This window comes from Xiphophorus couchianus, chromosome 24 (genome assembly GCF_001444195.1).
Source record: "Xiphophorus couchianus chromosome 24, X_couchianus-1.0, whole genome shotgun sequence".
Lineage (NCBI taxonomy): Eukaryota > Metazoa > Chordata > Actinopteri > Cyprinodontiformes > Poeciliidae > Xiphophorus > Xiphophorus couchianus.
In genome coordinates, this window is record NC_040251.1 from 19458227 (window position 1) to 19472462 (window position 14236).

The window sequence follows — 14236 nt, forward strand, 5'->3', positions numbered from 1 at the left end:
TTGGCAGTAGCAGTCCTCCATAGAACGAAGCAGCTACTGATTCATAGTAGAAACTACAAAGTCCATAAGCTTTAGTTTAAAAAAATATATAGTCATTTAAAAAAACGAAAATGTTTATTTGTAATTATTTTAAATTTTTGTCTTGTAGTTTTTATTTTTTTTAAATATTGTAATTCATATTTAAAATATTTTGCTGTTGATGTAAAATCTGGTCAGAGTTTCTTCCTGCTTGTATTAAAGCAGTTTTTCTGCATTAATTATCAAATAAATATGAATTAAAGATGAAAACTGGCTGAAGCTCAGAAGTGGATCTGGACGCTGTAGAAACAGGAAGTGATGTCGCATCATTTCCTGCAGGACTCAGAGTCATCTCCACAGGAAACCAGCCAGAAATAAACCTGGCTGGCTTTGTTTGAGGAAGTGATGCTCGTTACCGTGGCAACGTGTTCCACAGGCAGGCCTGCAGCCGCGTTGCCGTGGCAACCAGCGGAGCAGCGAGACAGCAGAGTGTCATGGTGGCTGTGGAGCGCAGCGCCTAGTGGTGAGCAGCAGGGGGCAGCAGAGAGCTAATGTTCATGAAGGTTCAGTCGGCCGCACTAAGGCTCTGATATGAACAGAGAGGTCAAAGGTCAGCAGTCAGACACCAAACAAACAGCCCTTCATGTTGCTACTGATCGCTGGTGGAGATTAAATCCACTTCCTGTTGGGATTCAGCTGAAACTGGCCAATCAGAGCTGATGTTGACTGAATGTATGGAAAGCAGGTTTATCCGATAATCAGATAGGAAAAGTTCATCTGAGCTGGACGAGTTTCTTCTTTCTTTCTGTTTATATTCTTTCTTTCGTTTTTTCCTCCTTGTTTCCTCTCTTTCTTGTTGTCTTTATGTCTTTAATTCTTTGCCTCTGGTCTCTTATTAAAACAGGCTGGTGCCTTGATGGCTGTTAATTTGAGGTAAATTGTCCCCAGCAGGCCTCCATCCTCATGTTTAGTGTTTGATCAAGTGAAGGTCGTTTGAAATGTTTGGAGGTGAAGTGGATGAGAGCTGCAGGTTGAATTCCCTGCTGGGTTTGTATTGTTAGTCTCTCCTGGGAGTTGAACCGTCGGCCTGTCCCTCCTCCTCTCCTCCAGGATTAAAGATTTGGATTATAACTTCATGAATGTGTGATGAGCTGCTCTCCATCTGTGCTGCAGCTGCCTCTCTTTGTCAGCTCCTGCTGCAGGTTTGGGCTTCAGACGGATCTACGGTGTCCCTGAAGGCCCAGAAAGTCAAAGCCCAGCCATCAGAGCAGACCTGACTAAAAGGTGGAGCAGGAGAACATCTCAGGTCTGGATCCTGGTTTGCACAGAGCGGCCCCTCCCCCGCCCTGTGGTCTCCATGGCAACAGAGCAGCGTCTGCTCAGTGGAGCGGGAGCTTGCTGTCCGGGTTCACATGGATCGGATCCTGACCCAACAGAACCTTCATGCTGTCTGCTGCCCCTGCTGGTCACTGCTGGTCACTGCTGGTCACTTCTGCCTGCTTCGCTTCGCTTTGCCATTTTTGAGAGTTTTTTGTGCTGGAAACTGAAACCTGTGTGTGCACAGTGATGATGCTGTCAGCAGGGGGCCTGCTGCTGCCCCTCCCCCACCCGCTGCTGGTTGACCCAGTTTCCAGGCTGCAGGGTGAGGCAGAGCGTGGGAGGAAGATGCTGCAGCTGCTCAGGTTGTTGGTTTGGTTCCACCTGCAGTCACACCTGGATTTACCGCCTGCATCTGAATAAATCCGACCTTTAGTTTCTGGATCAACGGGGATAAAATCGGCTGCCAACACCTGGTTCTGTTTGGGCCGGGTCAGCGCCGTTCTCCTCACAGTGAACACTCTGGCAGCCGCTGCAGCGCCGCATGCATATTTCATAGCATGGAGAGATACAGCAGCAACACGCAGCCGGTCCGGCGACCCGCAGCCGGTCCGGCGACCCGCAGCCGGTCCAGTCCCACGCCAGCAGTTTGCTTTACCGCTCTGAGGTCATGATGCTGATAACTTTGCTGACCCGGTTCAGGTTCTGCCAGCCGCTCTGACCTCAGCTGGTTTTACATCCTTCATGGTTCCGTCTGTCCTTCCATGGACCAGAATCAGGAGGTTCTGTGAATCAGAAGGAGACAAGAGTAGAGCCCAGAGGAACCCCAACCAGACTCACTGTTTTCATTTTCTCTAAATCAGCTGCAGACATCTTCATCTGTTTCCCAGTAATCCCACTTCAGTCTGTCTACTGGTTTCAAACAGCTGCTTCCTGGTTCGTCTGACGGTTCTGATCCGGTTCCACTGGGTTCCGTTCAAACTGCTGGAGGTTTTTATGTTTAATGAGGATGAATGAACCGTTACTGTCCAGTTAAAGCTGATTAATGATGACCATGAAACGTCAGAGCAAAGAAAACCCAAACTATTTTATATTAAATCAATTTAATATAAAATAATGAATTTTTTCTTCTGTTTCATTCTGTGTGAAAGATGCAGAACCAGTTGCCTCTCACCTTTAATGAACTACTAAGACTAAAGGTCAGTCCTGTGGAGGTCAGAGGTCAGCAGATAAACCTGAGGGGAGAATCTGCCGAGGTTCTGACCCGTTTTACCTCCAACAGATGGAAAGATGGAAGGAGGAATAGAAAGATGAAGGAGGGAATGTTTTCAGTGTGACGCATGAAAATCACAGAGGAAGAAGAGGACAGCCCCGCACAGGCCCCGCCCCCCAGGACCTGGGAGAAGGTCTGAGGTGAGGAAGAGGAGGATGAAGGATGAAGCAAACGCTCCACTAACTCCTGCTTAGCTCCTCTCACTTCTCCAGATGACCTCTGACCCCTACAACTGGTTCAAGGGATCCAGACCATAAAGGGTCAAAGTTCAGCTCCGTTTTTCTGCCAACAGTCTGGGATGATTTTGGTTTCTCTTTGTTTCGCATCACGAGTCACATGACCAGAGCCAGCAAGTTACTACTGCAGGAAACACAGAAGAAGAAAACAGGAAGTGGAACCAGAGCTCCCAGGTAGGCGGAGCTTATCGCTCCAAGGCCTGAATGAGACGCTGACGTCTGCTCTGATTGGCTGACAGCTGAGCGCTAGCGCCACCATGGCTGAGTTCTGAATAAACTGTTTCATCCGCCATCATTATTATCGACTCATGTGAACACATTAATTCACATTTGATGGAAACAAGTTTTTGTTACATCAGAATAAAAACAAACATCTGGGATGTGACCAGCTGGACAGGTTGGACGTCTGAGAACCGGGTCAGAACCCAGACTGGAGGGGAGACCCGGAGAGATGAGGGATTTTTCCACAGCTTCACTTGAACCACAGCATCGTCTGCAAACAGCTGGACCAACATGGCAGCTGCAGCAGCTCTGCTGGGCTCTATGGAGGGAACATGTTGGGTTCTGCTCTGGTTCTGGTTCTGGTCGGAGGAACCGGCCCAAACTGGGAGACGGGACCAGCTGGGACTGGGAGTCTGCTGTTGGAGCTGCAGATCTGCCTGAGCCTGCATGGCTGCAGGGAGGAAGAGGAGGAGGAAGAGCCAGCGCAGTGGGGAGAGAGCAGGCTGGAAAACCTGGACTGGAGTTCCTGTTTTCCTGCTGGAGACCAGAATAAACCCAGAGGAGAATGTTTAGCTGAGACCGCTCTGCTTTACTGGAACCTGATCCGTTTGGTTTATGAAACTTTTCAAAAGTTTCATAAACTTTTCAAAAGAAAAGTTTCAGTTTTAGTTTAGAGTAAAAATGATCCTGGTCTTCTCTAAACAAACCTTCAGTTCATCCACAGGGTGTCCAAACTTTTTACTCAAAATTCATTCATTATTTTAGCTTTACCTGTTTAATAATAAACCCGTTTTTATGAAATCTATGTATGAAAACATAAACATGTTTGGACCGTTGCCTTATTTAAAAAAAATTATTTCTACGTTTGTTGGTTATTAATTATTTTCTATTTCTATTTTTTCTTGACTTGTAGCCAAACAAACTCATTTGAAGGGCCACAAATGGCCCCGGGCCACGATTTGGACACCCAGGAGATTCAGTCATGTTATTATTTGGTTTATTAATCGTTACATTTCAACAAACTGCAGCTCAGAGTTCAGATTAGAGGCAGTTTTTCCCTCCGTCAAACTTTCTCAGGAATGTTGGTCAGATGGATCTGATGTGAGTGTTGCTCCACCCCAGTCCGCCTCTGGCGCTCCGCTCCAGGTTTCCTCCCCTCCCTGGCGCTCCGCTCCAGGTTTCCTCCCCTCCCCGGCGCTCCGCTCCAGGTTTCCTCCCCTCCCGGCTCTGTGTGGGTGTCAGTGAGCAGTGGAGCGGCTCAGACAGCAGCAGCACTCCGGAGCTCCTCGTTGCTCGGCGGCAGCTGGAAACATTGAGGCGGCGGCGCTCTGGTCCCAGGTGAAGCAGGGGGGAGGAGGAGCAGCAGCCCGGAGGGGGGGGGACGCCATGGCGGTTGGAGTGGAGCCGGGTCAGTGAGAAACATCTGGAACATCAGGATGCTGATGGAGAGGGGAGCGCCTCAGAGGAAGACCGTGTACCGGATCTCCCTGACTCTGGTGAAGAGGGAGGACCTGGGGGGGTCGGCGGCGGGGCGGGGGGGTGGCGTGCTGGAGGAGGAAGAGCCAGAGCCGGCGGCGGCTCAGGGCAGCATCATGAGGAGGGTCAGGACGTTCAGCATGGGTCAGCTGGAGCTGGGCCGGCTCAGGGCGTCCCGCAGGGCACAGCGCGATGAACCGCGGCCCGAAACCGCCGCCGCCAAGGTGAGGAGGCTCCTGAAGGCCCACAGCATGGAGGACCGGGGCCCCACCCACCCCAGGGCCCCCCCGAAGCCCGGCCTGCTGCAGCGCAGCTTCAGCTTCAGCGTCCGGACCCGGATGAGCGGAGAACTGCTGCGTCTCCGGCAAGCGTCCAGAGACGGGTCGCCACAGACCCCGCCCCCTGTACAGGCCACGCCCCCCGCACAGGCCCCGCCCCTCAGGACCCGGGAGAAGAGCCGCACCCTGGAGGTGGGGGCCGTCCTCAGCAGGGCCGACTCGCTGACCGAGCTGAGCCGCCAGAGGGCCGGCGCCGCCAAGAACCGCACGCTGGACAACAGTGACCTGCAGCGGCGGGACGCTCAGGGCGACGGCGCCACGCCGCGGGGGGGCGACCGGCGGCTGGGACGCTTCTTCAGCGGGTTCTTCTCCAGACCCGGCCCGGCCCGGAACCCCGGGGTCGGCAGGTCGCTGCGGCGCGGTGCGGCGCCGTCCAGCACGGAGAGCGTGGACGGGGGCGGAGCCAACGGTAACCATGGTAACCACACACCTGGCTACCTGCTGGAGGCAGCAGCACACCCGGTCCAAACGGTCCAGAACCGGCAGGTTCATCTGTGAAACACAGATTATCAGATAATCCTCAATTCAGATTATTTTAATCTAAACCGTCGAGATTTTGACACAAATACCAGAGAAGATGTAAACTATAATATATTACTATATATTACTATATAATATATTACTATATATTATATATTACTATATATTATATATTACTATTATTATATTATATATTACTGAGATAATATAGAGTTTATATTATCTAAATGTTTCATTAATTTAGCCAGAATCATAATCTAGAAAATGAATCTAGATTGACTTCTGTACCAAACGTTTCTTATCGTCTCCAGACAGAAGCTGGACCGACGGCTCAGAGGGAGGAAACATTTCTGGGATTCTTCACACACCTGAGTGTGTGTGTGTGTGTGAGTGTGTGTGTGTGTGTGTGTGTGTGACCTACATCCTCGGCCAAGCAGAAGTAATGTCCTCCTGAGAGGAGAACTGAGCGCGCTCAGTAGCAGCTTTAGTGACAGGAAATGAGGTCAGCAGGGCTGCTCTCTCGGCCCTCAGGGTTTATTGAACTGGTTCTGGTTCTGGTCCCGCAGCATCACACATCCTCCACTGTGCTCTGTGGTTCACTTCTTGAGGTTCAGCCAATCAGGCGGGTCGTCCTCACAGGCCCCGCCCCCAGCTGCTGACCCGCTGACCCGACCCGCTCTGGAACCCGCGTCTGACCCGGCCAGACTGGGACGCCGGGCTGATCCAGTTATCCTGAAGCTCAGCCAGCTGGAGGCTCCTTCACAATAAGAGCCCAGAACCAGGAAGTAAAACTTCTGACAAACATCTAAAAATAAAGAGTCTGAGGCTGAGTCAGGACCGGGCCAGACAGCCGGCCCGGTCCAGCAGGAGCCGGGTCTGAGGACTGGTTCTGGTTCTGGTTCTTATTGAGCTGAATCAGTTTAAAAAACCAAACACAGAATATAGAATTAAAATAAAAGATGTAACTCTGGTCACATTTCACACTGAATTAAATTAAAATAATTATTACCTAAAATAAAGTCATAATATTTAATATTTCACTAAATATTTTCAAAGTATTTGTTGTCTAAAATGATTTTTGCTGCAGCCTGCTGCAGCAGTTAGCTTTGCTGGCTGTGATTGGTTGCTTATCCAGTATTTATAAGGAGAGCTCTGATTGGACGAGAAAATCCCGGCCTGTGATTGGCTGCTGGTCCAGACGGTACTGAGCGTGTGCAGATCTGTTTGTTGCTCAAACAGCAGCAGCCAATCGTCTGACGTTTTGTGATGAAGCTGTTAGCATGACGGTAGAAACAGGACAATTAGCTAAAGCTAACGCTAACGCTAAAGGAGGAAAACTGAAACAAATAAAAATGTAACTAATGGAAAAAGTATAACTGAAACTATATTGTGCTTTTATCAAACTAAAACATTAAAACTATAAATAATATCTTTATTTATAGATATGATGCTGTTTTATTTATTAGCATTTCAGTTTGATGTGAAACAATCTGCTCAGATCAGCTGATGGAAAAATACGGAGCTACAAACATGTGAAAACTGAAAAAGTTTAGAAACTCCAGGCAGCTGGTTAATCAACAATAAATGAACATATTTTCTGTTGAGTATTTATTATGTAAACATGATCACCTACCCTAACCCCTAACCTCTGACCTTTTGACTGAAGCATCTAAACAGTGGTGGAGAAAGTACTCATACAATGTACTTAAGTAAAAGTACAAATACACAGACAAAAATTTACTCAAGTAAAAGTCAAAGTACCACATTATTATTTTACTTAAGTAAAAGTAAGAAAGTACAAGCTTTTAAAACTACTTAAGTATTAAAAGTAAAAGTACTTGCCGACCATAATACCTAACGGCTTATATAATGTCATTCAGTGTACCTATCGTATTTAGTTTTAATAAATCAGTAATGTACCATTTTAATGAGCAATGCTGCAGATAAAGCATGTTTTTATTGTGTTTACCCCCTGTGACAGTTTAGATTTAGATATTTTATTCTATGCATCAGAATTCCAGGGATGACCTGCAGGGTTACATGTAATTAGGCAAAATGAGAGAAATTATTATACCTTTGAAATGTTTTATTTAATTCAAAATAAACACGTTCAAAAGAAAATTGTTTCCCTGAAAAAAGGGACTTTAAACTGACCTAACAAACATCAAGCGATTTGGAAACATCTAGTCTTTCGTCCTAACAAAACATGAACTTAACTTTTCTGCCAGCTATTTTGAGAGAACTCTTAACAGAAAGGGGCTGACAATGAACACCTTCCAGGCAGGGGGGGTACGGCTGACTCTGTGGGCGGGCATGTCCGCCAATGTCGCCGGACTCTCATTGGAACCCATATTCTAATTTATTGAATATGACTGTAACTGTTACATGGAGATTATTTTAATGGCGCTAACATTTATTCAATAACCAGGACGTGAAGGAGTTTAGCGTCAACTTATATGTAACATTCATGGCGGGAGACGTGATCACGACCGCAGTAATCACTGTTACTTGCAAGTTCATGCTAGCTTATAACAATATACAGTAATCGTATTTATTTACTGCAGTCGAGTTCAACAAAAAGCTTGCTAAGATTACATAAAACTTCACTAACACAAATTAATTTAACATCGATAGCGTTTAGCAACTTAACTTACCTCAATATGTTTTTTCAAATGTGATGGTGAATTTTTGAAAGATAGAATTTCATGCAAAGGCGGCATTGGAATCTCCAGGAAGCGTTTTTTGACCCCGTTATTTCAAAGAAATGTTTTAAATAAGACCATGGGTGGGGCAGGTCTTCTGGAGGATGACTATCCTTGGACTCCATTCTGGGAGTTAATGATTCTGCAGGTCCTGCGTACTGTGCTGCTCTTCTTGAGGGAGGGCCTAATGGTTATTTCCCGCTTTGGATTGGTTCAGCGGACTGATTCTGCTCTCGCCATTGGATACTTTCAAACTAACGAACAAATCAAAAAACTGAAATGCGTCTTGGATGTAACGAGTAACGAAACGCTATATAGAAATGTAGTGAAGTAGAAAGTACAGATACTTACTGTTAAATGTAGTGGAGTAAAAGTAGAAAGTATCCATTATTAAATCTACTTAAGTAAAGTACAGATACACGAAAATTGTACTTAAGTACACTAACGAAGTACTTGTACTTCGTTACTTCCCACCACTGCATCTAAAAATATTAAAAAACTAAAACTAATGAAAACTAAAGTCATCAGATTGAAAGTCCAGGAGGAATAAAACTGAAGAGTAATGGACCAGAACCTCTCTGACCCGGCTCGGCCCCATCAGGACCCGTTGCTCCTGTTTCCTGGAGGAGTCGGAACCTGCTGGTACTGCTGCCTGCAGGTTGCTGGTCCAAAGTCCAACAGAACCGGACACGAGGCCGGCCGGCTGGCCCGGCTCATCTCAGCCGGACGCCCCCGGGCCGCCCTGAGAGGAGGGCCAGAACCGGGCTGGAGTGGAGCGTTTGATCAGGAGGAGGAAGAGGAGGAAGAGGAGTAGCCAGGCGGGGGAGGGGGGATGGTCGGCTGATTACAGGCTCAGATATAGGTCACAACGTGTGTGTGTGTGTGTGTGTGTGTGTGTGTGGGTGTGTGTGGGTGTTAGCCTATCAGTGTTTCCTGCTCTTCACACTGATCGTTTGTTCTGGTCTGAATCTGATGGGATCATGGCTCCACTGCTGGTTCTGTTTGGACCTGTTCTGGTTCTGCTGCTCAGACACCAGAGCGGGCTGGTCTGGTTCTGATACTCTGTTCTGGTTCTGGATCCCCAGTCCTCCAGTTTGGTGTCCAAACCTTTAAATCTTTGTTTGCGGCAGAACTTCATTCTCTGGGTTTTCCATGTAAATGATGGCGTTGCCATGGAGATCTGAGTTTAGGAAGTGAATCTGCTTCAGGGCCTCAGGGCCACGGTTCCTCAGCTGCAGTCAGGGGCCACACATGGCCCCCGGGCCGCATGTTGGACCCCCTACATGTAGTATCAGGAGGACGAATCGCAGACAGAGCAGCTGATGATGAAGAGCCGCTCCTCTTCCTCCAGGTGTGTTACCTGTCGGACAGGTTGACCTGCAAACAGACGGCCTTTGTTCTGCAGAAGCAACCGGGTCCAGAGGGGAACCCCAGCAGAACTCGTCTACCAGAACGGATCAGAACCAGTAAGAACCCGACATCAGGAGGTTCTGGTTCCGTTTGTCCCTCTGCTGCTGGGATGGGACAGGGGGCGTGGCCTACTGGACTGAAGGCGTGGCTTGTTGTCTAGTGGGCGTGGCCTGCTCCTTGTTTACTCTGCCAGCTGTTAGTGAGGCGTTCGGATTCCTGTCGTTCTTTAAGCTGCTGACTGACGTCATCCAGATATTCATCAGTTTCTCCAGGCAGATTTTAGTGATATTGTAGAAAACTAGCCAGTGTAGCGTTAGCATGCTAATCATGAACAACAACTGAAGACGGGCAGAAACTTTTCATCAAGGTGATAAAATGATAAATAACAAACATTTAATAAATAAGAATGTTAATAATACACTTATACAAAAATACACTTTTCATCAAAACAATAAACAGATTCAACAGAACTAATAAAAATGTAAAGAATGAAATCATAAATAGGTTAATTATTGTTAAAAGAAACAAAATAACCATAAAACATTTAAGAAAGTAAAGTAGCAATTTAAAAAATATGATGAAGGATTTGTAATAAAGCATATGTTTTAAAATGACATTATAAACGTTAAATATATGAATACATGATTAATATATTATAATGATATATGTTTAATATCTAAATTCAAATAAAATAAATAATTAGAAGAATTATTTCATGATTATTCATTTAGAAAGTAATGAAGCCTTTGGAATATCTTGTCCATGTTCAGTTGTTTTATTTATGAATTATTGGTAATAATCTGCTGAAGTTCAGACAGGTTCAGGTTCTGACGTGTTCTGGATGATCTTCATACCATGAATACCTGCAGCCTGATCAGCAGAACCGACCCGACCCGACCCCGCGGCTCAGATCTTATCTGATATGATCCGCCTGCCACTAGCCACGCCCTCTTCTGACTCCGCCCACCTTTTAGCCCAGAAACCAGCAATTTCCTTCCAGTTGAAGCTGCTGGTCCATCACCTGGTGCAGCAGAGGAAAACAGGAAGCAGCTGGATCAACATCCTGCCTGGCATTATGTGACGTATCAGCCTTCCATACATGCCAAACAATGCATGTCCCTCTGCTGCTGCTGGGATGCTCTGTGACACCGCCGGCCAATCAGGACGCTCCGCTCTGGATTCTTTCCATGCGGACGAAGTTTGGACCTCAGAACCGGGTCAGGATCATCCTGACCACATTCTGTGGACAAACCTCTGGAAAAGTCCAAACTAAAATAAACTTTGTCCCAAAGTCCAGGGCTGGTTTAAACCGGTTTAAACCAGTTTATCAAAATAAACAAAACATTGATCACTTTAAACCGGTTTAAATGATCAAAAGCAACAAAAAAAACCTACTGAGCTTAAACTACTGTAAACCGGTTTAAGCTGCTTTTCATGACTGCAGATGGAAACGGGTTGATTTGTGACCCGGTTCTGGTGTTTCATCCAAATAAAATACATTTTCCTCATTTAAGGATATTTTAGCTGGGATTTGTTTTTACAGTGTAAGCTATCAGATTTACAATAAAAAGTTGTTTGTTTTTTAAGAATTTGCCAATTTTTCCTGCTTCTATTGAATCATCTGAATAAATTCAGGGAAAAGATAATTTCATTTTGAACCTTTACTGTAAAAATATAATATATATATTTATCTATTCAGGATATCCGTTTTTGTCTCGTAATAAGTAAGAAAATATAAAAAATATTTTAATGTAAGAAGACTCTACAGATTTTGAATTTGTTAAATTACAGAATAAATGTTTTAATTGTTGAAATGAATCATTTCATTCTAACCAAATGTTTGGTTCCAGTTTTACAGTGAATGTTTTGATTTTAAGGATAAATTCTGACGTTTTCTGGTTTCCGGGCCTTTGCAGAATCAGAACCAACTTAGGGTCAAGTTTTGGGTTTTGTGGCGCTGAAGTATGAATAACTGTGAGTCATGGTTCTGGACCGACCCGGCCTGGCTCAACCCGACTAACTGCTGCTTTCTCCTCAGACGCCTTCGTCAACAGCCAGGAGTGGACCCTCAGCCGGACCGTACCAGAACTCAAAGTGGTGAGTCCCGGTATCGTGTCACAGTCGACCCGGTCCGGTCCAGTCTGGTCCAATCAGAACTAACCGCCCGGTTCTGTCTCCTCGCAGGGCATTGTGGGTAATCTGGCCAGCGGGAAGTCGGCGCTGGTCCACCGGTACCTGACAGGAACCTACGTCCAGGAAGAGTCTCCTGAAGGTGAGGGGTTCTGGTGTCGGTCCGACCTGATTCCTCTGAGTTCTGATCAGAAATTAACCAGAATAATGAGCAGAACCGGGTCAGAAGGTCTCCTCTAACCGGACCCGACCAGAACATCCACAGACCCAGCTTCACTGCAGGAAGGTTCTGCTGAACAGAACCGGACAGAACCGACTCTTATCCCATTATTTATACTTATTTTTTACTGATTTATTTCTATATTTTTATTTACATTAGTACATAAGTTGTTCTTCTTTTACTCCATGTTTGGGGTTTGGTTCTGGTCCGGTTCTGGTCCGGTTCAGCAGCAGCTGGAGGCTCCAGCAGGAAGCGCATTCCTCCGCTCTAAAAATACGCAAGGCCCGGGTTACCGTGGCAACGCAGCCGGACCACAGACCAGAACTATTCTGGTTCTGGAGCAGGCCGGCCCGGTGGGTCGTCCCGCTCTGCGGTGCGTTCAGGGCCGCTCAGACAGACCAGCGCAGCCGTTAGCGGCGGAAACCTGCCTGACCTCCGACCTCTGACCCACAAACCAGGAGGAAACGGATCCAGAACAGGAGCCAGATGACTTAGGCTGCTGTCCTCTGTGACCTCTCCGTGACCTCTGCATGTCCTTCAGCCTCTGACCTTGCTCTGCTTTGTGTTTCCTCTCTTGCTGCTTTCTGGGACGCTCTGATAATCTAGCTGACGTGGATGCAGGTAAATACTCACTCTGGTAGTCCGTCCGTCTGTCCATCCATCTCCCTGTCCGTCTGCCCATCTATCCATCCGTCCATCCATCTCCCTATCCCTCCATCCCTCCATGTCAGACCGCTGTAGGTTCTAGCAGCAGCTCTTGGCAGCAGCAACTCGGTTCTTGTCTCTTATTGACAAAACACAACAATAAAGTTTCTCTAAACCTTCAGCTGATCAGCCAGAAAAGGGTTTATTTATAATACCTTATATTTTATTCATTTTTTGTTTTTATATTTTTGCTTTATTTAAAATATGTTATTTATTTAGATTATATATATTAATTTATTTATGTAACAATAGGTCAGATTATTTTTATTAAGTAATGAAGTAAAACCAGATAAAAAGTCAGATTTCCTCCTAACTCCGTTTTGACGGCAGATGTTTCTGTTTAACTCAGAGGCAGAAATGATCCGGAATGTTTCCAGAACAACGACTTAAGGAACCCGATCGGTTCTGCAGAACCTAAAGCTGACTCCAGCCAGCTGCTGTTAGCCGACTGTTAGCCTAGCTAGCGGTTAGCTCCGCCTCTCCTTCGCTCTTTTTCGTTTTCCAGCTCTTCGTCGTCTTCATCCTCAGTAGCTAGAAAAAACTCAAGCCTCATTCTGATCCAGAAGAGAAAAGTTTCCAGTTCAGGTCTGACTGGAAGGCGGTTTGAGTCCAGTAGGATTTCGGATCGGGTCAGACTGAACATCAGGTTCACTGGGTCAGGAAACGGCAGCCGTTAATCCGGCTGAACAGCGCCCCTACAGGCCGGAGGTTTTAATAACGAAACAAATCCTAAACCTGTGAACTTTATGACTTAATAACTACCAGTAAAAGTTGCTAATGAACCATATAAATAGGTTCTTTAGCGAACCAACATTCGTTAAAGAATGTTGGAACCCTGAATCTAATAAATTTGGGGTTTAGCAGGTTTTTCAGACATTTTTTTTCTGCATAATCTTTGCATAATTATCCACAAAGAAATATTAATCTCTCATACAAAAAAAGTCCAAACTTTAAAAGTCCAGTTACCATTTTAAAGGTAAAATTTCCTTCTGAAAATATTTGTCTAAATTTCTAAGCCATCTTTTTCCATTCGTGGCTCCAGAGTTTGGTTAGCACCAAGCTAACAGAGACCCAGCTGATACAATAATGATCCTGTTCGCCAGGGGGCGCTAGTTTAAGCATGTGTGAGCGCAGCAGCTGAACCAATCAGCTGTGCTCTCCTCTCTGCCGCAGGAGGGCGCTTTAAGAAGGAGATCGTGGTGGACGGCCAGAGTCATCTGCTGCTCATCAGGGATGAAGGAGGCCCCCCAGAGGCGCAGGTGGGTACTGCAGCTGTTACCGGGGCAATAACTGGATTTTAAACCATTCATATGATTAGAAATCAGTTTTTAATTAAGTTTCAACTTAAAATTAATTACCTTTCACATCTCGGTGCTTATACTCTGCAATTTATTTGCAAAAAATATTTATTAAGAGACAGCTTTAAGATAAAAAGTATGAAAATAATAAAATATAATATTCTGTCAAGGTATAATGAAGAATTTGTGCTGTATCATTACAAACAATATATATTTTATATTTATATATATACTGCCTGTTTTGTGTTTAAATGTGTGTCTATATTAGGGATTATTTAACTATTGATTAATTCATTATTCTGACGATAAATTGGATAAAAACTGACATTCAGCAGATTTTATTTAAACTTTTTTAATATAATAGAAATACATTAAAAGTTGTAAACAAATAACTAAATTCCTTTTTTAAAT

The 14236-nt window shown here is 45.5% G+C and overlaps 1 protein-coding gene across 6 annotated transcripts in view; it reads left to right on the forward strand.

The window, feature by feature from the left end:
- The window catches only part of agap1 (ArfGAP with GTPase domain, ankyrin repeat and PH domain 1), a 63588-nt gene that overhangs the window by 8407 nt on the left and 40945 nt on the right, over window positions 1–14236 (forward strand). Inside the window, exons 1-5 of one of the 6 annotated variants that reach the window (XM_028010495.1) lie at window positions 3970–5298; window positions 11511–11569; window positions 11657–11744; window positions 12429–12443; window positions 13701–13786. In XM_028010495.1, coding sequence (XP_027866296.1) covers window positions 4503–5298; window positions 11511–11569; window positions 11657–11744; window positions 12429–12443; window positions 13701–13786 — 1044 coding nt within the window. In that variant the 5' untranslated portion in view covers window positions 3970–4502. Of the gene's footprint in view, window positions 1–3969; window positions 5299–11510; window positions 11570–11656; window positions 11745–12428; window positions 12444–13700; window positions 13787–14236 lie in introns of those variants that run through there. The other 5 variants (XM_028010492.1, XM_028010494.1, XM_028010497.1 and 2 more) reach the window with 5 other exon arrangements.